Source organism: Halyomorpha halys, unplaced genomic scaffold (assembly GCF_000696795.3).
Source record: "Halyomorpha halys isolate HHAL.00 unplaced genomic scaffold, Hhal_1.1 Scaffold408.1, whole genome shotgun sequence".
Classification (NCBI taxonomy): Eukaryota; Metazoa; Arthropoda; class Insecta; order Hemiptera; family Pentatomidae; genus Halyomorpha; species Halyomorpha halys.
This window is the reverse complement of record NW_027113749.1, coordinates 55,180-80,707: the sequence shown is the minus strand read 5'-3', so window position 1 is coordinate 80,707 and position 25,528 is coordinate 55,180. Positions and strand designations below refer to the sequence as shown.

At 31.4% G+C, this 25,528-nt stretch overlaps 1 protein-coding gene across 1 annotated transcript; it reads right to left on the bottom strand.

The window, feature by feature from the left end:
• Window positions 1-6,729: 6,729 nt before the first annotated feature.
• Window positions 6,730-24,904, bottom strand: LOC106682341 (endocuticle structural glycoprotein SgAbd-1). The gene is made up of 3 exons (XM_014423144.2): window positions 24,829-24,904; window positions 22,526-22,956; window positions 6,730-8,107 (listed from the first exon to the last, which is right to left on the bottom strand). The coding sequence occupies exons 1-3, from the start codon at window positions 24,835-24,837 to the stop codon at window positions 7,879-7,881; spliced, it is 669 nt and encodes a 222-aa protein (XP_014278630.1). The 5' UTR covers window positions 24,838-24,904; the 3' UTR covers window positions 6,730-7,878.
• Between the last annotated feature and the right edge of the window lie 624 nt (window positions 24,905-25,528).

Below are 25,528 nucleotides of genomic sequence, written 5' to 3'. Positions count from 1 at the left end.
TAAATTATAATAAAACATATCAACGATTGCAGACTTGTTCGTTACAACATATTTATACATGTTATCAGCCAACAGCTTCATATACTTTAGTATCTTAATCGACAGACAACCTGTCAGTTAAAAATCTCAGATCAGACTGAACAGTTATATCCCCACTTGAAATTTCACGCTTAGTTTTTTTCTATTCCTACACCGCATATTAATAGTAGAAGCGTTTGATCGCTGTAAAACAGATACAGGTTATAAAGAATATGGATTATTGAATGAAGCCATCCTGATAATTGAAAAATATATTCTTTAATTACCTTTCTTATACTAAATATATTAGAGATAGATAGCTTTTTAAAATTCAATCGATTTAAATATATATGTATAATCATTTATACATAAACTGCAAAACTATAAATTTTTACAAAGTTAACACTCCTCTCCTCTGGTCCGATTGGGTCACCTATTTGCCATATTGGATCTGCCCCACTGGCTTCTTGGGCATTTATCAGTAAGAAAGCAACTAACCACGCAGATAAAGGAAATTAATGTTTTTTATTTTTCAATCAAATATAAATTAAAATTAGCAGTATTACTATATGCAGTTTGTAAATTCTTATAACATATTCCTGAACATTTCCTACTGAGAAGGAACAAAAGTTAAAATCATTTGAATTACAAAAAAAAAAAAATTATAAAGACTATAAATAAAAAAGTAATACTATATTAACTAGCACACATATAAATAATAACTTTTAAAAATTATTGATCAGTTCCGATAGAAAACACATTTTGAACAGTAATTACTTTTTATATCGTTCATGTGATAGTCTTATAACTCAGAATAACTTTTACCTATGATTAAATGTATACATAAAACAAAATAAAAGGCTTGTGTGATAAAGCTCTATTCTGGATTTTTATTTTAGGAAGTATTAATTGTATTAATTTTTTTTTAAATTTTTGAGGTGTAAAACTTCCAAAATGAATATAACCTGTTCTATTTTTTTTTATTGTACAACGTTTCGGGACAATTGTCCCATACTCATGCATCTTTACAATTCCGAAATTGAGTCATTCTCATAAAAAAAAAATTTATCTATGTTAAATGTGCATATTTAAAATTCTTGTAATCATATTTACCACATATTTTCAACTTCCAAGTTTCAATGTAAATATTTCAACGTTTTATGTGAATATAATTTTTTTCACCATAGAGGGTTAGATCCGACCCGTTCGTTTCTCCTACGGTAGCAATCCCTCTCAAGTCGGTATTGGGCGATAAATGGTACGTACCTGAGTAAGCGTGTGCCAGGTTCTTTAATCTGGCGGGAAATGATAAATGGTGCCTGATACTACCATTTGGTGAAGAGAGGTAGAGGATCAATTGCGGAAGAAAACGACTAATTCGTTAGTAAGCCGTTCGGATAGGACTCAACTGTAGGGTAGAAATCCAAGAGTTATCACAACTTAAAATCCAATATAATTCTTTTAAAAGAAAAAATTCACTAGAAAGTCTTTAAAAGCTACGAAACCTGTAATATGTATATGTGTGTCTGTGTGTAGAATATTTAGTAATTTTTTTTATGTACCCGCACGTACGTAACATATTTTATTAAAGATTAGATAAGAATTTTTAAAAAATAATAATAACTTTATTTAAGTGATTTTTATGTAAGTTTTGTTTGGATTACTTGAATTCCATTGCGAAAACAGTGCTCATGAAATTTATCGCATCTCCTAAATCTCTGTTGCGCCATCCAATTAGTATTTAACCAGGATCCTAAAATATTTGGATTTCCTCTTCAATCGTGAGAAAGTCATCGGTTCAAAGGTTAACAGCTTAAGTCAACCATGGACCTTCCAAATGAATAATGAAGATAAGGATTCAAGCCATGAAATATGAGAAATGAGGATCATACAGCAAACTTTTAATGCTCAATAAAGGAGCTACTAAATCAGGTGAAAACATAATTCATGCTGTAAGGAGATAGACTCAATTAATTTAGATCCCAGAAACATGATGTCATAACTAGGCTATTCAAAATGTTATCTACGTTAGATAGGAAGAGTGTATTTATTAAAAAAATGAAAGAAAAGTAAAAATAGTTTTTTCCTGAATATATAACAATTGATTTATGTTTTAACAATTTAATTTTAGTTGAATTAAGTCATTTTATTTTTTTATGCATGAGATATTTTATTTGTATTTTTCTTTCAAACTTTTAAGTGTTTGGTACATATGAGATGTCTTTTTATTAGATTATTTGTTATTATCTATTAATTTATATATACATAGCTTTTGGTTTTCTATATTTCTGCTTCTTTCACACTTTGATTTTGTCCAAGAATTTATTTTATATAACTTTAATTTATACGAAATATTTAGAATTTCATTAATGTACTTATTTTAATTTTGATTTTATATATTTCAATTTTTATTTTATACATATGTACTAAGCTATATAAAACTGAATATCGTGTTAAACATTATTACATTATATTCTTCAACCTTTAATTATTCAATCCTTTCCTCTCGTATAAGTCAACTTCCCATCCCCACAAGTATGCCTAATGTCCATAACTCCAGTCACGTTAATGCACAATCCCTTACTATCCACTACCATTTAATGGAAAAATCTAAAACCTAGCTTAAATCTTTTATTCGTTATTCCAATGTTTCCCTTCCCAATCACTCATTCTTACGTCATGATCGAGCTGATCGCACTGGAGGTAGTGTTGATTTGTATATCCACGACAGTCTCAAGGCCAAAATTCTATCTTAATCCCTATCTGCTGATTTTCCTCACCTAGAATATATGTTCATTGAAATTTCAACAATGTCCGCTCCTTGCTATATGGTCTTATCGTCTTTCCTTGTGTTCGCTTGACAATCTCTTCGAATCCTCCTGTTTCCAACTCGTCCCTTCATATTTCAATGTCATACATCCGGTGATTTTAGCGTTAGTATGCTCTATGAATCAAGTAATAAATTCTATCTTGCTAACTTGGTGTTTTTCCTCAATCTTCACCTATTTCCTTTTACACGTCAGACTCCTTTGTAAAAATCCTTTTTTCTTCCTAGCACGTATTACTTATAAATAGTTAAAAATCCAGAAGGGCTATATTTCCTTATAATATTCTACATCAGAAACATTAAGGACTAGAAATAGAGCCCTAGAATAACCTTAATGTGAATGGTAATAGTAAAAATTTGCTTACATAAGGTGAGTTAAATTTTCTTACACTAGTTATCTAGAATTATATATTTGGTATATAATATATATTCAGTGGTCGGAGTACAAAGGTATTAACCATTTATACTTAACACCAAGCAACTTTTTCTCTCTTATTAGTTCATCAAATTATTATGTTAGTTGCATTTATTACCTTCAAAAGAATAAATTGATTTAAGAATATAACATGAGTAATGGAGCTTGAAGGAGACCTTGTGAACTCTCAACTTCAGTGACCCAGAGCCAGTGAGCCCTGCTTCACTAAATGAAGTCTCTTGACCTTTCTTTATCACTGCTCGTCCTTCTTCTGTGATTTATAGATAAATTGATTTATTTAGTGCCTTACTGCGCCGTTCCCTTCAGGCGGTTGTAGGTTAAATCTATTTACTGGCTTGCAAAATTTTCTAAGCAAATAAGAAGGAAACAATGTTGAGTTGTCATTCTTGGATTGGGAAGAAAATAGTGTTTATCATACCATATTATGTGCAAGTTTTATTTTATGTTATTTAATATTTACTGATTACATATATGTGTTTACGTATTATTTAAAAAAGTATTATTATTTATTTATTTAGAATTGAAAGGAACATATCATATTAAGCGCACAAATGGACCATATAATTGTGCACTAAGTGTGATATGCTTAAATAAATTTATTTAGTTTGATGCCTACTTACTGATATTGATAAAAAAATGTTTACTATGAGGAAATTTATTTTGGAAACACTTTATATCACAAAATGTTTTAGTATATTATAAAGGATATGGCAAGGCATGCTGTAGAGAAGAACAATGAATGTTTTTGACTGTTTAATTGCCGAAATTTCGACCTAACTAAGTCTACATCAGGGCTAAACATATAATATAAAAAGATACAAAGAAACTTCAAGTCAGTCAAGTAAGTGTATATGAGTGATTTAAAAAATATATAAAGATGGAAGAACACAAACTATCAAAAACCTGAATAAAATATGAAGATCAAAGATAAAACAAAAATGATTAATTAAAATAATGAAGATAAGTGAACTGATATATAGCAGAAAATGTAGCAGACAAATCCCTTTATTGTCTGTTAAATAATGGATACTAATAAATTAATCATGTTAAATAAATAGTTCACTAATGCAGGTATGAAAGGTGCATAAATAAGGCATACGGAAATTGAGGAAAATTGAGGTAACAAGCAGACTGTCATACCTTTTATTTTAAACATAATATTTTAATTGAGGACCCTAAAATATTATGTTTAAGATAAAAGGTATGTTCCTTATTACATAAATTTTCGTATACCTCATCCCCCCTCTTATTTTTAACCCTTTGGAAAGTGGTTATTCAAGAATTTTCAGCTGTCAGTAGTTATTTCTAATTGGTAAATAGTTCTGATTCCGTTTGTGAAAAAATTCATAGTTATAATAACAATCATATGTGTTTAGAATATACACATGTAAATCATAATCGATGTATTTGTATGAACTAACTGCTTGTATACTCTTTCTTATTACCTCCTTCCTGGTCATTATTAACGTATGAGGGAGTTTTACCTACTGGTAACCAACCTATTCTAACTTGAATAGCGGGTAAAGTTTCATTTCTTGGGGCCTAATTCGAATCAGTACTGCTACTGCTACGAGGTTGTTAAGATAGAAACCTCCATCTCACTCGGCTACAAACGGCATCCTCTCTTATATCTAATACATATATATCTAAGTCATTAGAAAGCGAATAGTATTACATTCCAAAGATTGTGGTAATAAATCACAAGTAATAAATGACATCCTGATACCCCAGTATTTAGTAAACAAACTCAGTCAGAAAGTTTTAACTACCATTAATTCTGTTTTTAATTTCTAATTAAATATTGCAAAAAAAAAGAATAAAAAACTTATATTTATATAAACACTAGGAAACAAATTTCAGCATTAGGATAATCAAGAAACTGTGGAAGGAAGGATAGGTTATATCTCTAAGGCAGAAGTTATAATAAAGAACTGCAGATATCAAAGAAATGCAGTTGGGGTAACCCCATCCAACGATGCCATTCTAGGATCAGTGGCTACTAAAAATAATATAACAATTAGAGATGATCATGGGATACATTTCTTTTATAATTTATACCATTAATTTAATTTCATTTCAATTTTACTTCGTTTGATTAAATTACAATCCAGGTTTTACGGTGATTTTATATATATATATATATATATATATATATATATATATGTATATATGAGTAATTTTATATTTGTTTTAAATAATTTCTTATATTACACATATAAAAATAAATAAGTAATTTTAGCACTGATATAATTACGTTTTTTTTTTTCCTATGGTTTTAAAAATGTTCTTTTTAAAATAATCTCCAAATATTGATCATTTTATTGTTAATAGTATTATTAATTTTAGTTCAAATTTCATAAATTTTATTGTTACTATTAATAATCGGTAATAGTATATGGATAGATGGCAATGCTTGGTTAAAATGGCTAAAAGAGCTTGAAGAAAAATAATTAAATAATAAAAATAATATTTCCTTTCATAAAAATAATATATTGTGCAATGCTTTAATATAAATTTTAAATTAATAACAACATTATAACACTTTCTTTCATTGTGTTTGCTTTTTTGTCCCTAAAAACTAAAACAAATAATTTGTTAAAAATTGAAATAAAAATCAATATTTTTTATTATTATTTATTCATATTTTATGACCAAATGTGTTAAAAGTAATCATGAATATACCCTAACGTTAATTTACGCATTTATAAAAATGAAAATTACAGTAAATTACTTATGTTATAAGGAACCAACTATTTTTTTTAAACTGCGAAGATGGTCAGGGTTGAGGTCAAAAAAGAAAAAAAAGGTTTTTACTATTTAATGTTCTATTTTGTTCTTTCTTGATCGCAAACCATCTTCTTCATACCTTAAGTTATAAGATCAAACATTTTGTATATATGTATATATTTTTTTTTGTTTGGATATAAGTTATAGCCATATTTTTTTCTCTAAAAAAAGCTTATATCCGTGTTTAATGATACAGAATAGCATAATATAGCAAATAAAAACCAGTACTACAAAAATATTCTTTGTAATTTTTTTTTTCAACCTTCACTTTAAAAAAGTTAATAAAATTTTTTTCCTTCTTAAGTAATTATTTTTAAATATTTCTTAATATCTTCACTTACAAAAATAGGGAAGCTCTGTATATTACTGTGAAAGTGAAAGTAATTTTAATTTTAATTAGAAACAAATACATCACAATCGATGCAATTTTGCGATTTGAAAAGAGATGTCTTTGGAGTGAACAATTTGAAATATATATTTATAAGTTCATAACTCGTATCTCAGTTTTTAGTTCAATTTTTTATATCTAATTATAATATAATATTTTTGGTACGAGGAAAAATAAATAAGCATATGCCAATTAAAATAAGGAAAAGGGTCATGGTTAACAAATAACATACAATTTTATTAAAATGTTTATAAATTTTATTACGTTTTCTATTTCAAATTTTACACTTAATAATAAATGCATGCTGAAAATAACACATTTTTTTCTACTATTATGGATGAATGTGCCCTTAGTCAAAGACAATTTTATATTTAATTTATGAACTAGTTAATATGAATTGTGAAAGGTTCGTTACACGTACCTAATTTAAATATTTTGTACCTCTAACTTTATCAATGTTGGTATTAACATTGCATTAGAACAGAATTGACTTTCTTTGATTCGTTTCATATTAAATGCAAATGAAAAGATTGTGTCAACACTCATAAAACTACTTTAATATACATTAATCTAAATATGAATATAACTTGTCTTAAATATTAATTCTATATAAATTAAAACAAAATTTATCGTATAATTACAAATTTACATTAACGTTATGCCAGTAACTAGTAATTCCTTTTTAAGCACTATGTTATTCCCAATGAAACCTAAAATTTATAAAAATTTCAGCTGCATAATATACTTTGAGCAATGAAAATAAATACAAAGGTTTATAACTTTTTTTTGTATAGAGATTTGTTTATTTTAACTCCGGTTCTAGACTGAAGAACAATAACTAATAAAATTATATCTTGAAAAAAAACATTTATTGTTCAGTTAATATACAAGAATCTGTATAATTTGAGGAAAAAACAAAAATAATAAATAAGTTCATTATACATAAAGAAAGAAAAATACAAGGAATAATCAGCTAATAAAATTTTCAATAATGTTTAATTCTCATGGAGGTAGTGATGAAAAGAATAAAAAAAATAAAACTGAAAACGGTCTTATGAAGCAATAGTGTGAAAGGTAGCTTTTGATTGGTTGGTCTTACTGAAGAGGCCTGTATAAATATAGAATGAGTAGTACGGAGGGGATCATTTGACTACTTGATGAAGATAGTAATAGATCATTACGTCTCCTCTTAACTCCCTTGGTATCCTTACAATTGATAAAAAGTAATATGTTTTTCAAAGATTTAATCGTGTTTTTTGAATGTCTTTAGTCATAGTTAGTGTTAATAAACAATTTATAGATATATTTATAATGATCATGTATCAAAATTTTAAAGTAATGATAATCACTCATTGTTTAATAAAACCAACAAAAGTTTCTCGATTTCGGTCGCAAACAAATTTCTTTCTAATTCGACATTCACTAGGGTACGACGTACTTGAAGTTGTAGACGGTGTCGGTGAGTGATGAAGGAAGATGGTCCCCGGATGCCCTGAATCCTCCTTGGTCGGCGACATAGTTGACCCGGATAATTCTTCCGTCAGGTCCTGGGTAGGAGTAACTGCCCTTCACGGAGGCTACCAACTGGCCATCAGCAGATGGTTCCATAACCGAAGATTCCTCTCTAGTCAGTCCGTCAGCGGTCTCATACCTGTTTAGGACATCACAAAAATTTTGTTATTACTTACAGAAATTTTCCTAAAGTTTACTATACTAACTAACTAAAGCTAGTATTTATAATAGAATAACTAAATTAACTAACACTATAATAAATATTGTTTATATCACTTGAGGTCTGCTTTTAAGAGAATAACTCTTTACTTTAACTGAATAAAGTTTTATCTTGTTACATCCTAGGAGCCATTAAATTATTGAAAGGAATCAGAACAACATTACATTTAAAAAGGCAGAAAATTAAACACGGAAAATTGTAAAGCGCCTTACATTTTCAAAATAAAATAAAAAATAGACCATAATCACTTTATTATTGTACATCAGATGAATATAGCAATTATTATGGTAATATTTACGGTAGTTATTCGTAATTACCATGATCAAGATAACGAAACTTGGTTTGTAGCATATAGTATTTGCCTTTTTAAATTCGATATCACGCAAATATGAGACTGTGTCGCTGTTACTACATTTTTATTAGGTACGTTTTAAGGTATATTTCGTAAGCATAATTGGTATATTTTTATTTATACATTGTTCATCAATAAATAATAATAAATTTTGTATTAATATTGAGTTTGTATTGATTACTACCCATGGGAACATTTTTAATTATTAAGTACAATAGAGTTAAAGTGGTTATAAAAAAATATTGTGTACAGTACACAATGTATAGAATAGAGGTTATTTCACTAAATTCCTTCCTTCAATATTTATCCTTGTCGAACAGATCCACTAAATAGGACCAGAAAACAACAGGGAATAATCCTACAAGACTGAAAATGTTGGAAACTGATCGTCGATTCTGACTATTATAAAACTTTAAAAAAATAGATCCATCTCTCATATCCATCCCAACAGCATTTGAATTATCCCTTACATTCCAACACCCATGCAATAATCCTCAATGCTCCTTACTTTATTACCAATAAAATCATCCATAATTACCTCAATGATTTAGCCAGAACCAAACAACAATTCTCCCTGAATGAAATACCTAACCGTGGGGTTAGGGTGGCCACGCGTTTCTAGGCTTGCTTACCTTTCCATACTCAGGTATAGAAGGATTATCAGAAATTATCTGAGTTAAGCCAGTGTGTAGACTATCTGCAAGTCTGTGTCATATTGGAGTATGAATCACACACTAATATAAAAGCGCCTGAAATTTAAAACACGGCGTGAAACCTCCTTCTCCCGCCTTCCGTTCTAGCCTTTCTTATCTGTCTTTCCAAACAGACAATTATAGCGAGTTGGTTGGACATTTCACGATCTGACAAGTGAAGATTATAACACAAAAAAGGCAATCCTTCTCGGCCGGACCCGCCCCTCCAAGACTCCCACGGAGTGACGGTCCAATATCACTTTTGAAACATTAGCTTAAGATGGGAAGAGGAGACTTAAGATAGTTAAATCAAGCAATATTTAAAAAGCGCCTGAAATTAGAAAACTAAGTTCATGGTGTTTTTTAACATTCTCCTTTTCCCGTTTTAAAGCCAACATTATAAAAGTGATATAGGAGAGTCGCTCCCTAGGAGTCCCTAAGTCCGGCCGGGAAAAATTGCCTTTTTTGTGTTATATTCTTCACTCGTGAAATGTGGTACATCGACCAATCTACTTGCTACAAGTGTCTGTTTGGAAAGTCTGATAAGTAAGGCTACAAGATAGGGCAGGAGTGGAGGATTTCACGCCGTTTACAATTGAAGGTCTATTTAAATATTTAACTATCCTAAAGTATCCTCTTCCTGTTTTAAGCAAATATTTCTAAAGTGATGTAGGATCATCGCTCCCTGGGAATCTTAGAGGGAAGAAGGAAATGATTGCTTATGGGAAGGAATTTTTAGTTGATACCGTTATAAATTTCAATAAACAAAAAGTATTGATAAATTAACTTCTAGACATTGTATGGGATACAGAGGGGAATCGAGACTTTTAAGGGATCCCAATAAGAAAAAGAAAATAGAATGACAAGGAGAAGATGGTTGGGGGTGCGGTCAAAATAAAAGACAAATAAGTTGGTGTAACCTATTCTTGTTCTGTTCTTAGCCCTGAAGAAGGCTAGAAACTCTAGCCGAAACGTTGGGACAATTAAATAGGTTACACCAACTTATTTGTCTTTCATTTTGACCGCACCACCAACCATCTTCTCCTCGTACGTCATCCACTGTCAACTATCTCTCATAATTAAGAAAATAGAATATTAAGGTTGATATGAATAAAGATAATCGATAATTTGATGATATAACATAACCGTTCTGTAACGGTGTAATTTTGTATTAGATGGTTGAACTTTTTAGTATTCTGCTAAACTCGCTAACCGCTCAAACCCCCTAGTTTCTAACCTTGCATCCTCTTTCATTCCTGACAATCCTCGGAGGCGCCTGAAAAGAAGATGGCCACGAGACCAGCTAATGTAAAATGTCATTAGAGTGCTACCAATGGATAGTTGCACTACACGCCTTTAACACCCCATTTTAACTAAGAACATATTTACTAAATGTATTATGTAATATAGAGCTGTAAATTTCAATAAAGTTACTTTTTTTAAAAAAGTATTTGCTGATATATTTTGTGTATGGTGACTTAGTTGCAAAATAATGAATGGCTTGAGTTTCCACTATTTTTAAGTATTTTATTTTTAATATAATTGTTTTAAATACACATAAATGGTGTTTATGATGTTTTACTTTTTCGTGTTTAATTATTTTTCTGGTTCATAAAAAGGTTAATGAGACCTGAATAAATAATTAATATTTCACATTAATAAGTAGATCCTAATAAAAATAATAATGATAGCTATCAATTTGATTGATCACGATTTTTTTATAATATCAGAAGATAGAATTATAGAAAGTAATATTTTTAGCTATTCTAACATTCACTATTTCGCCAATGTTCAGACAAAACCTGTTTCAACCACAAGATGCAACGCGGTTTTATAGGTTGTTAATCTGATTAAAGGTTTCGCAACCTGATTGCGAGATGATAACCAACCAACAACTAAATCACTTAATATTTAACACTTTGAAGTCCATTTTCATTGAACTGATCTTCAGTTATTGATTTTTTTTTTGTTGTTGATGGTGAGCCAAAAAGTTAAACAAAGAATTGCCTCTCTTTTACCGGAAAAATGAAGAGTAATCTCTCATCCTGTATCATTCCAGTTATTTCATTAGAATGTAAATGCTTTTGAATATATTTCTTTACAATTAGTATTCAGTAGATATTTCAATTAGTTTAGGCAATAACAAAACTTCTCAATTTAACTACATAGGCAATATCATTTGGTAAAAAGTAAGAGTTATAAATGAAAAACATATCCGCATCACTTTGAAATAAAACCACAAGAAACCACCTTTAGTTCAACAAATCATTAAAAGCAGAAATTGATGGCTGGTTTTCCCCTAAAAGTATTATTGTATTCAATGAAGTATTCAAAGGTATCGCTAATCGTTATGAAGCCCTTCATATGCAAATATGTTTTATTTTTGTCATTACTCCATTTACAGCCTAAGTAAAAAAATTATTATTCACAATTCATCATACCTAATTATTCTTTGAAACGAGTTCTAAAAAAAACAAAACAACAACATGGAAATAAGAGAAATGTTACATCTCCTATCTTTGTCATCCACAAAATTATCTTATAAAGAGATTTTTATAACTTATACTTAAAAAAGATGGGGTGATGTCGAATCTAGTAACTATTTCTCATTCCACTTTATATTTTAAACTCTTTTTTGTCACCAACATATACCTATATCATAGATCTCCTCACTCTTCGTTCATCCATCCACTCATTAAACACCAGATCCCATCCGAATGATTTATATATGCCCTTCTATAGAACCTCCTTCTTTAGCAAATCCTTCGTCATACGTGCAACCTCCCTCTGGAATTCTCTTCCCATCTCCATTCGCCAGTCCTCATCCATTCTCTCCTTTAAACAACACCTATTCCTTCATTTATTGAAAAACCAAACCTCCACATCTTTGTAATCAAATAAATAGGCAGTTATTGATTAACATTATAAACAGTAGTAAAGCCAATATACCAATGTAATTTCATTCTACTATCTGAAAATTTGTAAACGCTCGCCAGATAAAAATCTCACTATATGAACCTTGTAATTATTCTTAGGGGACATATGTCCCAGAATAAAGTTATTTTTTCATTTCATTTCATTTCAACATACATTTCCTATGAGAAAAATGTTGGTCATATTTCTTCAGGATGTCTTCGGTTATGAATCTTATAAAAGATATTTTTATTTCTATTGGCCATAGACCTTGTACAAGCCGCGTCCAGCAGCTTCCTTCACCTGTGTCTACTTAGCCGATGGCTTTCCAGTTTATTACACGGTGTTCAGTCGCGTCGTTCTTGATACAGTCCACCGACTTAGGTTTTGTCTTACCTTTTGGTCTGATACTTATGACAATGTTCATGACTGAGAAAAGAGGATCCTGTTGGGTGGTATCTTGCTGTATATTTCGCCCACTATAACCTCTTAGCTTTCATATAAGCGCGACTGATTGTTGCGCCTCTAATATTAATTCATTGTTTGTCTTTCTTCTCCAGATTCCTAATTCCTTGTCGCACTCTGGTAACATTTGACGTCCTGTTTGATAATTTTGACGCTGGTATATTTGGTATTTCCTTGTTTTCTTCATAACTATATTTGTTTTGGGAATAAGTTTAATATGTAGTTTTACTTTATTACGAATATAATCTTATATTGAAAAATTTTTAGGGTAAGTACATAATCGAGAGAGGCATAAATGACGACTTTCTCTAATTTTTTTCGTAATCTACTATCTTTATTTATTTGAAGCAAACAAGATGGATATTTAGTATATATAATTCTGTTTACAGTTATTTTCTAACGTTTTGGGAGTTTAGCATTAGGCTAATTTTAAAATTTTAAATTCTTAGAACCCTGATAAGTAATGGATAAAAATTTGGTTGCATTTAAGAAGGAAAGTTTACTTCTACATGTAACATATAACATGGACTTTAAATTGGTCTGCTCACAATCCTATACTTATAACATTTATCTATCTATATATTTATGTTAAATCTTTTTACAATAAAAAAATATAAATACCCCATACTATGTTAGAGGCTATAGTCATGTCACATGTGTTGATACTGAAGTCGGTGGTGATAGTATGAGATAAGGGTTATAAATTCTTATAGTTATAACTTGAATGATACTAAAGTTAGTACTTTAACGTCTCGTACTTTAAAGTCTAACAGTATGTCAATAAGAATTATTCAGAATAAAAATAGATAGATTGATTCTGAAGAAGCCTGAATTGTTAGTTATAATTTATATCACTTTGAGCTTCATCTTGTTATTGAAAAGTACTTTCATGATTAAGCATGTTTATCGTATCCATATTCAGTCACTTATGAATAATATTCTGCAAGGATCAATGATAACAATTATTTTTGCAATTAAATTCTTGAAATTGTACCAAAAGCAGCCTTAACCCTTTGCATTGGTCCGAAATGACATATCAAAGCATCTTGGAGAAAAAAGTTGAATATTAATGTCAATGTTGCAAAAATAATAGAAATTATTTTTTGCTTCCAGAAATAAAATGTGTCATGATTATTTTATAATTCTTGATCCAAGAAAGATGAATAATATTCTGCAAGGATCAATGATAACAATTATTTTTCCAATTAAATTCTTTAAATTGTACCAAAAGCAGTCTTAACGCTTTCTTTGCATTGGTCCGAAATGACATATCAAAGCATCTTGGAGAAAAAAGTTGAATATTAATGATAATGTTGCAAAAATAATATAAATTATTTTTTGCTTCCAGAAATAAGATCTGTTATGATTATTTTATAATTCCTGATCCAAGAAAAGATGAACACTATCACCAAAAGGGTAAATGGTCTAGTTAATTAAAAAACATACACATACTAGTGAAATTCCTTAAAATCTAGCGAATTTACAATCCAATTTATTTATAAGACACAGACATGTATAGAATGTTATGACATGTATAAGGCAGAACAAACGAAATTACAGAGTTATAAAAATTAAAAGAAAAAAAATCCCCTAATATTAATCGATGGGATGTTTAATAGGTACTTTCACTTAATCCATTATTTGGTATTATAAATTTCCACATTTACTTTATCCATTCATATTTCATGTACTATGAAACATTTTAACTTCGAGTACATGAATATTCAATCTGTACATAAAAGTCAAAACAATACATTTTAAAGTGGTAAACAAATGAATAATACCTCCACCACTATAAAGTGTTCATTATGAAAAATTAAATGATATTTAATAATGTAAGAATGATTATCCACTGTGTAGTTATATAGTGAAATGCAAAAAAAAAAAATAATACTAGAAGCGATAGAGAGCCACCTTCTTCAAAAGAATAATGCCATAGTAAACGCAAACCCGCAGTACTTACCGTTAAAGCAGAAAGTTGAAAATCAGGAGTTATTTGAATACACAGTGGAACCTCACTTAACATCTCTGGACTCTTCCCTGTAACTGCTTTCTTTATTTTTTCCACTCTTCATTGTTACTAGTTGTTTATACTTTATTTTTATATATTTTTTGTAGAGCCCTCTCTGGTATTAAGCTTAGTATTTATTGTATTTAATCTATATGTAGTAGGGGCTTTATTAGTAAAGCTTCTACACCCTATTTCTTTGTTTTCATTTATCTCAGAAGACCATTTACGGTACTGTTAACTTTAATTGTTTTCGAAAACTTTGCGATTTGTGTATTAAAAAAGTGGAGATTACAAGAATTATTTATATTCCTTGATCTCTAAAATTCTAATAAAAGTGTTGAAAAAATTTAAATATTTAAAAAAAAAAGTTAATAAATTAAATTTATGGAAGGAATATGTGGCTTAGTTAATTCAATAAGGCGTCACAATTGGGAATGAATTCAAACTTATCAACTAGTACTCTAAATTATAATAAATAAATTTTAAGTACTGAATATTTGTTCAGGAAACCTCCTCCCAGAGCGAATTCAATTGAATAGTGTTAAAGTATTACAGGCGATGTACTATTCTCTGTAAGTAGATTGAAGAAATAAGTGCCTAGCGCCATTGCTTTTAAGAAGTGTTTTTTTCTACTATTAAATTTATCATATCTGCCCTTATGGAGTAGAAAACCTTCAGGGAGTTGCAGGCCCATTGTAGGGCAACTAGGATAAAACCATCATGATGAATGTCAATCATGCATCATCCAGTTTAAAAAAGGTACCTTCACCACCATAAAAAGAAATAAACTCAATAAAACTAAATTGAACTAACCCCTATTGCAAACATTTTTTGACTATGTTTTATACAATCAGCTGTGTGTAATTTAACCAAGAATAGAAGCTTACACTCCTATTCCATTATGTTTCATTTATTTTACAATCCATCAAATTCAGTCCACTAAGCAAAATCCCAGAATCAGTAAATTAAAAAAAAACAGTTACTACATATTTTGATCACCCCATACTGCAGTAATTGAACAATATGAATTTTAAAGGTTGAGTGCATTTCCAATGCACTTCAATTAATCGACTTTATATCTTATTAATTATCTTTTTTTAATTTAATTACATTATAAAGTAAGCACAAAATATATATTTCTTAACACTAAATAATAAAATTATTAAGTGCTACTTTCAGTGATGGGTCAGGTTGCAATGCGTCTACTCCACATTCTTCACACATGAGATAAACGTAAGTTATAGGTTCCAATAAGAATCATATCTTATCATTATCATCATATCCAATATGTTCTAACAAGAATCATAATTTATTTTTCACCTCAATCAATATAAATATCTTAAAACAAATTTTTTTAACTAGTTATACTAATGTATGAAGAAGAATATCGGGTTACTATTCAAGCAATCGTGATAACATTATCTGATTAAATTTTAGTCCAAAAATTAATGCTGTATAGTTCGCATACAAAATTCATTATCTACACAAGTCCGAAATTCAACATACATATGTGTTTATAGCACTAAATGTTATATCAAATTAGATACTTAGTTGTGGAATACTTTAGGTTATGTGTACATTAAGAAATAAACAAAGTAACGTGTTACTTTGCAAGACTACCAAATTTACAAACTGTTTTGTTGAAGATCACTGCATGAATATTGAAAAACTGTATGGTTATTTCTAAATGCATTAGAAATCAATAGTTAGTCAAAGTCTATAAATAGTTATAACTTTTTTTTTATATCGCATGAATGATTAGCAGGCTGCTTACTCATTTCCGGGGGAGTTTACAGTTACTTGTATTGTATTATTTTAGAGCAATAAAATCTTTCTCACAATTGCACAAGGAATTTTTAATTTCAGTCATGAATTCTCGTGTATTCAAGAAATAGAGTTGCCTTCCAGATTTTATTTTTTTTTTTTTTTTTTTAATAATTTATTTATTGATATTTACAACTGTATACACATATATACAACAAGTAAATTTGCTGTAGGTGACATAGTGACATGATAAAAACATGTGGAGAATCTACCCATTGATAGAACTCCAAAAACATTTCTAGAGGAGAAGATCTCGAGGCCATCTTCTTTTCAGACGCCTAGGAGGATTATTAGGTAATGAAGGAGAAGCCAGGTTAGAAACAAGTGGATTTGGGTGGTTGAGAAGTTTATTATGGAAGGAACGGTATCTGGTTCTGGCCAAATCGGCAACATATGGAATATTGAGGTCCTGATGGATGACTTGATTTGTGACAAAGTAAGGAGCATTAAGGATTTTACGAAGGATTTTGGACTGTAAGGATTGGATTCTGGAGGAATTTGATGGTTTAGTGGAGCCCCAAAGCTCAACTCCGTATGTCCAGATAGGCCTTATAATAGTCATGTAGATCAGTCTTTTGTAATGGATTGGCAATTTAGACCGTTTGTCTAGTAAATGTTGCAATAGTCGGAATCTACGAGCAGTTTCTTGTCTTTTGAGTCTTGTATGAGGATTCCATGTCAGTCGTTTGTCGAGATGTAGTAGATTTTATTTAAAATTCAATTTTTACTTTTTTTAAATTACCACGATTTAAGGATTGGATAAATTAAATCATGAACGATGTAGAAAGTATTGGTAAAAATATTCTTCAAAATAATAATCCCGATTTTTCCTAACATGTCAATTAGTCTTTAATTTATTCATGTCTTTGACTGCTACTGTTAATTTCATTAATAAAATTATATGCAAATAGAGTGTTTTAAGGTCTTTAGCAATACTTAGTGTGGTTTAAATAGACCTCAGAAGCAACAAAAAATTTAGATGAATATGGCCTGACACTATAAAAATTGAAAAAAAAATATGTATTTAATTTGTTAGGCATTACGATTTTCATTGGAAAAAGGAAGCAATAGCATCAAAAATATTGATGTTGTGTAATTCTAAGGTATAGCATTGTAAAAAGGCAATTTGTTCTTTAAAAACAAGTAGAGTTTATCTTTGGTTAATATATTTAAAGAGCGGCTACACAACCCAAAGATTTGATTTTCGGTAAATCGTTAATTTTCACTGCTACGAACCAGCACCATGAAGCTGCTACCAGAAAAACCAAGCATACAAAGCCATGGTTAATAAAGCCACAAGGAGAAACGCTGATGAATATCGATCGAGGAGACGCGAAGATAAAAGTTCGCATCGCATAAGGTAGAGGAAGTGGGAACATGAACATTTTTCGGAAATAAGGAATTGGTTCATTTTTTGGAAGCGCATGGTTCAGATCGGTGGAGAGTGCTCGGAGGAATTCCCCTCAATTAAGGGATTACGTTAGGGAGATGTCTTAGCATGCCTTCTCTTTGATCTTGCACTTGAGAAGGCAGTGGGAGATCCTGGGATACAGACCAATGGTAACAAATTTAATAGATCTGTACAGCTCCTTGCGTATGCGGATGATATAGACATCCAGGACGTTTCTTCAATGTTGTATCGGACGCTTTCCTTGCTCTAGTGGGTCCTGCGAGAAGATTTGGCTTGGAAGTCAAAAAATAAAATATTTGGTTATGGGAGAGGTGTCTAGTCCCGGAGAGGAGGTGACTTTTTGGGGAATCCCAATTCGAGAAGACTATTATTTTTGTATATATTGGCTCATTGGTAACCCAAGGCAACGCACCTGAACAAGAGATTCGGCGTAGGATCATAGCAGGAAATCGGAGCTATTTATCTATAGGAAGGCAGTTCTGGAGTAGAACTCTTTTCAGAAAATCGAAACTTTGTCTTTATAAGACGATAGTGCGCCTACTTGGACTACCTCCCGGGCTTGTAAACAGGAACTACTAGTCTTTGAAAGAAGAATCCTCAAATGTTTATACGATGGTGTTTGGAATTTGAGGAGGAGTGTGGAAAAATCAGGAGCTGTACTCTATGTTTAATGAGTCTGATATAGTTCGAGAGCTAAAAAACTGCAGGACTGAGATGGGCAGGACACGTCGTTAGAATGGGCAATGAGGATCCACCAAGACAATTACTGATCAAGCCACTCCGTGAAACCAGGGGAAGAGGAAGACCAAAGCTGCGATGGACTGATGGTGTTACCGCTGCTGCAAAAAATATGCTGGGGCTTCGAAATTGGATGGCGGCTGCAAGGGACCGAGACAATTGGCGGAAGCTGTTGGAGGAGGCTAGGATTCGACACCGGATCGTTAATTTTCACAATTTTTTTCTGTCTCCTACTGTACTAAACATTTTCGACTTTTAGAATAACTTATCAATAAATGGCAATTATTTTTTTAATCATTTATTTATTGTTATTTACAACTGTATAACATATATACAAAAAGTAAATTTTCTGTAGATGAGATAGTGACATGATACAAACATGTGGACAATCTTCCCATTGATAGAACTCCAATAACATTTCTAGAGGAGAAGATCCTGAGGCCATCTTCTTTTCAGACGCCTAGGAGAATTATTAGGTACTGAAGGAGAGACCAGGTTAGAAACAAGTGGATTGGGTGGTTGGGAAGTTTTCCATGGAAGGAATGGTATCTGGTTTTGGCCAAATCGGCAACATATGGGACATGGAGGTCATGATGAATGACTTGATTTGTGACAAAGTAAGGAGCATTAAGGAGTTTATGAAGGATTTTCGACTGTAAGGATTGGATTCGGGAGGAATTTGGTGTTTTAGTGGAGCCCCAAAGCTCAACTCCGTATTTCCAGATAGGCTTTATAATAGTCATGTGGATCAGTCTTTTGTATTGGATTGGTAATTTAGACCGTTTGTCTTGTAAATGTTGTAATAGTCGAAATCGACGAGCAGTTTCCTGTCTTTTGAGTCTTGTATGAGGATTCCATGTCAGTCGTTTGTCGAGATGTAGTCCTAAGTAACAGATCTGTTCGACAGAAATAAGTGGGGTATTATTAAAGGATACTGTTGGGCAAGATGTCATTGGTTTACGACGAAGGGTAAATGTGATTTATTGGAATTAATTTTAATCTTCCAATTTTGGCGCTATTCTTCAATCAAGGATCATTGTTCACTGACAATAGACTGTATCATCGGTATACGTGGTGAGGATAGTGTTAGGATGAGTTAGAATGTCAGCTGTGAAAATTGTATAAAGGATAGGACCAAGGATACTACCCTGACGTACACCAGCAGTCTGACGGAATAGGGATGAATAAGCGCCGTTGTAATTTACTTGAAATAATCTGTCGGAGAGATATGAACGGATAATGAGGAAGTATGTTGGGGGTAAGAATTTACGGATCTTGTATAGCAGTCCTGGGTGCCAGACTCGATCAAAAGCCTGTTCTACATCAAGAAAGACTCCCGAGCAGTACATTCCGCGCTCCAATGAAGACGAGGCTACATCATTCACACGATGGCATTGCTGGATAGTGGAGTGAGATGTTCGGAATCCAAACTGGTGATCTAGGATTAAGCGGTTGGAATCAAGGATGGGATACAGGCGTTTCAATATGAGTTTCTCAAGGATTTTGTCCATGATAGGTGACAGAGAGATAGGACGGTATTCTGGCGGCTTTTGAAGTTTGGGAATCATTTTGATTATGGATAATTTCCAAGGGATAGGAAAATGTGGAAGAGAATATGGGATGTAATTAGGTCATAACCGGGAGCTTTGCGGGAATGTAACTTCTGAATGATGTTGGATATCTCTGAAGGATGAAATGATTTAAGAGGAAGGTTCATTTGAAGTAGAGTATTCAATTCTTCTTTAATATATTCGATATGAGTTGGATTAAGGATGTCAGGGTGTGGCTCAAATGTTTTAGCAATGTGCTGACCGAATACCTGAGGTTTTTTATCGTCCGATTTCGTCCATGTTTGTGATTCAGTAAGAAGAGGGTCATTAAAATTTTTGAAGTTAAGAAACTTCTTAGTGGCCATCCATAAAGATTTGTCAGTAGTTGTGAGGTTTTGAGCAATTAAATTAGACCTCAAAAACTACAAAGAAGTCGATATTGTTTGAAGTTGTCATGGTTTCCATACTTTCCACAGAAACGATGAAAATTCCATCTCATTTTAGTTCGATATGGTTTTTTTGAATCAGAAGCAATGATTAAAAACTATTTAAGTCAAGTAATTCTAAGGTGCTAAAAAAAATGTAAAATAATTTTATTCATTGTTATGAATATTTTTTTCTTCATTCATTAGTCTTTCAAGTGACTAAATAGGGCAAAGTTCAGTTTTTCGTAGAATTCTATACTATTCGTGAATACTTTCAGCAACCCCCTACTGGACTATATGTTTTCCATTTAAACGAAGACCCCCTCGTTCGACCATGTTTAATTCCATAGTAATTAAGTTTAATTCTGCTACAGAAGAACGTTAAATTTGACTCTAGTTTTGTAAGGAAAATATGTAATGTGAAATTTCGTTTTCTTAAAATTTCATTGTTTTCAGCCAAAATAATTGCTAATCTAGATTTGTATAAAATGTGTAAAATAAATTATTCAATATTGGTGTAACTAATGGGATTCTCTTTTATAAAAAACAAATTTATTAGTATGAAAGTCGTGCATGGAACGATATAAAATATCTCGTAATTTTAACAATAATTAATATTTCACTATAATTTTTATTATCTTTAGTTGATTTATTAATTTCATTATTTTTAAAGAGATAAATTTACTTAAAATAATACTTGATATTTCCGGTGTTGAAATAATAAATGTTACTATAGTGCAACGCTCTCATAATAATAAACTTTTTTTTACAAACACATTTTTTTTTTTAAGCAGAATTTAATTTTTATATCCTCACAACAAAATTTATTTTACATATGCCTTATTCATTAGTTTATTTTAGTAATTTGTACTTGTTTTCGCTGAAAATACTGTTACTTTAAGTAGACGGAATATAGGATCACATAAATAATTTTGTTACAAAACTAATATGGACTTAAACCTTGCAAACAAGTAGGTTTTTCTAAATTTGTAAAATCTTTAGTACAATTGGGAGTTGATAAAAAGATTCTGGAATAGTTAAGATTTAATGAAAATCAAAACATATCTAGCGATATGTAGCCACTCTTCAAATTTTTTATCTAACAAACATAAATACCTATCGTTTTGAAGAAAATGTATATCTCATTTACCATGCTAAAATTTATAATCTTTTTATAGTTGGTGCTATGTTGTGGCATGAAAAAAAAAACATATATCTTTTGCTTTTAAATAGGTTAATCGGATAGTTATCTTTATAAAATTGTTTTTTGCTTTTGTGGTCTACTTTAACTTCCTTTAAAATGGCTAAAGAGTTAATGAACTCTGTATTTTTAAGCTTTAAATAATTGAAAAATTTATTGGGGAAGCTTTTTTTTTGCAATATTTTTTTTCTTGAAGTAGGTGGAAGTTGAAGAAAATCCTTCAGAACTGATGGTTCAACACTTTTTTTTTACTGGATTACACTTTAAATTACTGGAAATAGACCTGCTGATGGATTGATTTTTGATAAAAATATATTTTACATGTGCCCCTTTCAACATAGCAGTCAATGTTCTGCATTTCTTTCAAGTGTTGCAAATGTGCCTAACTAAAACGTGAAGGCGTTATTAGAATTAAGATTCAGACGATCATTACATCCAAAGGCCAACAAAATCATTCTCATAATATGAGTAAATGATCATGAGAATTCTATAGAAATAGTGAACCATAGTGTAACTTTGTATTTAATTTCATATAAGGATCTCTCGGTCTTACTTCACTACATCATACTAGGAGTGTGTACCACTGTCTCATTTGCGTCAAACCATGCCTTTTTCTGTTGATCAACTCATTCATTTGTTATTGGCAATATTTAATTATATGGGGGCAGATAATGAATTAGAAACAGAAGAAATGAAAAGTAAGAATTAGAAGAACAAGTAAATATTGGAGTATAATCATTAACTTATATACCAACTTGTAACTATAACTGCCATCAGGAGTCATGGAGTTTGAATATTGTAGGACAGGAAGGGAGTGAACCGCCTGCTGCTGAGCCACATGCTGCTCCTCCCTGATCCCCTGCTGCTGTGCCTGGACCACCTCCTGGACTTGAAGACCCTGCTGCTGCTCTTGGACCTCCTGCCCCGTGGCCGCTTCAACGACATGAGCCTCGTGACCCACCTCTGGTGCCGGCTGCTGTAGGGCCTGTGCAACCGGAGGACCTGGCTGCTGTTGCTCCTTGCTGTCCGGCTCGGCCCTCGACTGGACTACCGCATCCTGCCTCCCCGTGAACAGCGGCCTGTACACTCCAGGGCTTAGGTAAAACTCTTGGTACAGAGGGAGGCGCTGGTAGTCCACGATATAGTGACCACGTTGACTAGCGGCAGCCGAGGCAATTAGTAAAAGCTGTGGAGCAAAAGGTTACAGAATTAGAATTTCAACTTTTATGATCCTACCATTGCTAAACCTGCCAGTCCCCGCTAACTGTCCAACATATAATAGAGGAATGTGCATTGCTACAGTTTTTTATAAAAAAATTAAATATCGCGTTGCAGAGTGGTGGCACTGCAGGACTCTATTAATTCGATTGATAAAGCTATTGAAGGAAAATTAATTATTCACAAAGATATAAGAATTTAAATAAATCATAGTACATAAAAGAAATCTAACTTAAATAGAAATACATATCAAATCAGATTACAAATGCTAATATAACAGTAAATTATAAGATGTATAAAGGAAAGGAGAGCAGGAGATTGATTTAAGTTAATATGAAAAGTTGTGTTATAAACTACTTGCATTATTAACCCGCAGCTCCAAATATCAAGAGACAAAAAAAAAAACTGAAAAAGAAGAAGAGCAAATTGATAGAAATTTATAATGGGCGTAATAACCAAGTTGTTGGTGACCCAGAATTTCACAATCAGAATTTCTTTTAGTTTTTCACAACCTATTTATTCGCTTCAATTACGAAAAAACCTATGACATGTTACATGACCTAGTACATGTTAAATGATTCTTGAGTTCAGTAGATGTTAAAATGAGGAAGTACGGTTTTTCGAACAACAAATTTCTGGTCAAATCATGTACAACGGCAAAGGTGTTTTCCGTGAACTATTGAAGGATAGTCGCTTTATAAAAGCTTAGCGACAGGTATAACTGAATGAAACAATTCCATGTCATAATTCGCATTTAAGGGTTTTTATGGGTCCGAAAACGTAATGCCAATTATATCTCTCCCTAAAAAATATTGTATCTCAGTTAGTTAGATGAATCGGCCGAAATTATTTCAATTATTACCATAGCATAGCAAAGCAATAATATATTCCAAAAGAAAACTTTTCAATCTACTGAACTGGTAAGTAACTTATTTAATACGATTGGTGTTTAGTTTGTATGTGATACGAAAAGAAATAAATTGATTGGTATTTATATTGTAACACAAAAGAACCTGTTCATTGGACGTGTTTTTTCGATCTAGTACTACTCTAAAAAGTTTAATTGGAATATGTGTTCCACGACCGTAAAAAAATAATACAATTTATGAAAAATGAAACAAACCCACACTTTGGGAAAATTACACCTCCAGGAATACTTCAGCAACCGTAAAGTTTATTCGAAATTAATATTTTAGTTAGTTTTATACATATATATATATAAAGTGAGAACCATCAATTCATAAGAATGCAAGAAGAATAAAAGGAAAAGAAGATGGTAATGTAAAATAGGGCATCTTAAAATTAAAATATGCATAAAAAAATCATTTTCAGGCAATAAATTTATTACATAAGAAACGAGAAGATGAAAAATAAAATATATTTTGTATTTATAAGTAATGGCTCATCACATATTTTCCAATTTTATTTAATCGTTTAATGTTAATTAACTTCTGGAAAATACAAATAAGCTTTGTTGTTTAAAATAAGTTGAAGATTTTTAGAGTATCATATAGATTTCTTTCAGAATTGCATTAGAAAATCACCAGTAATTAAATCAAAAACAGTATTATTTTTGTTAACTCATCTTTTTAAGTATTGATAATATTTTTCTCAAAGTAAATACAAATATAACAGTTTTATAAGTAGGTACTGCGTCTATTTAGACTTTTTTTCGTATTACTGTCATATTGCATTAACGTTGAAATATTCAAACTCGTCGCCAATAAAATTAACATTTTAAATTGAAATAATACTGAAATTTCGAATTAATTATTAATATATGTATAACACCGATTGAAAAACTTTGACTTTATTTAAAGTAAGAATAAGGTGTACTTACGACGAGCATGGCTTCTGATACGAGACTTGGTCAGGGAGATAGAAGATGCTGGTTATATACCGTCGGCGGCATTGTCTTCAGGAGCCTTTGTCCCCGGATATTGGCGGAGCGACAATGGCTTGTTGACTCTGGTCGATTGGTAAGTTCGGCGACCCACCCCCGGGTCATCCCCTTTGTCTCTTCCTCTTGGGCTCCTTCATTAGCGGACAAAGCTCTGTTGGTCTTACTAATTGACCAGGACTAGGGCATTGCTGATGGGACGTCTCTTCTATAATAGCCCATACCAGAGGACCCTATTCAAGGACCAACCACCCACTCCTCTCAATTACACGCGAGCTGCTTGCATTGATGATCCTTCTTGCTGTATCTCTCCTCCTCTTTTATCCATCGGGAGATGGAGGTGGGAACCTTTAATAAATTTTTAAAGCATTATGGCCAATTCAAGAGTTTGCAATCAATTTCGATCATTTATCATGTTTGTGAAAAGAAAATGGAAATTTGTGGGCTGGAAGGTGAAAATTTGATGCATGGTGAAGCTTGCATGTGTAAGCAAGGTCACAGACGACACATGACCGTGACAGGGGACTGTTTCTTGAACAACAGTGTGCAAGGAGGAGATTTGTTCTTGATCACGCTTCACAGCCGATTTTTTCCTTAATTAATGGTACTTTATGAAGCTGAGTGGACTGGAGGGCTGTCT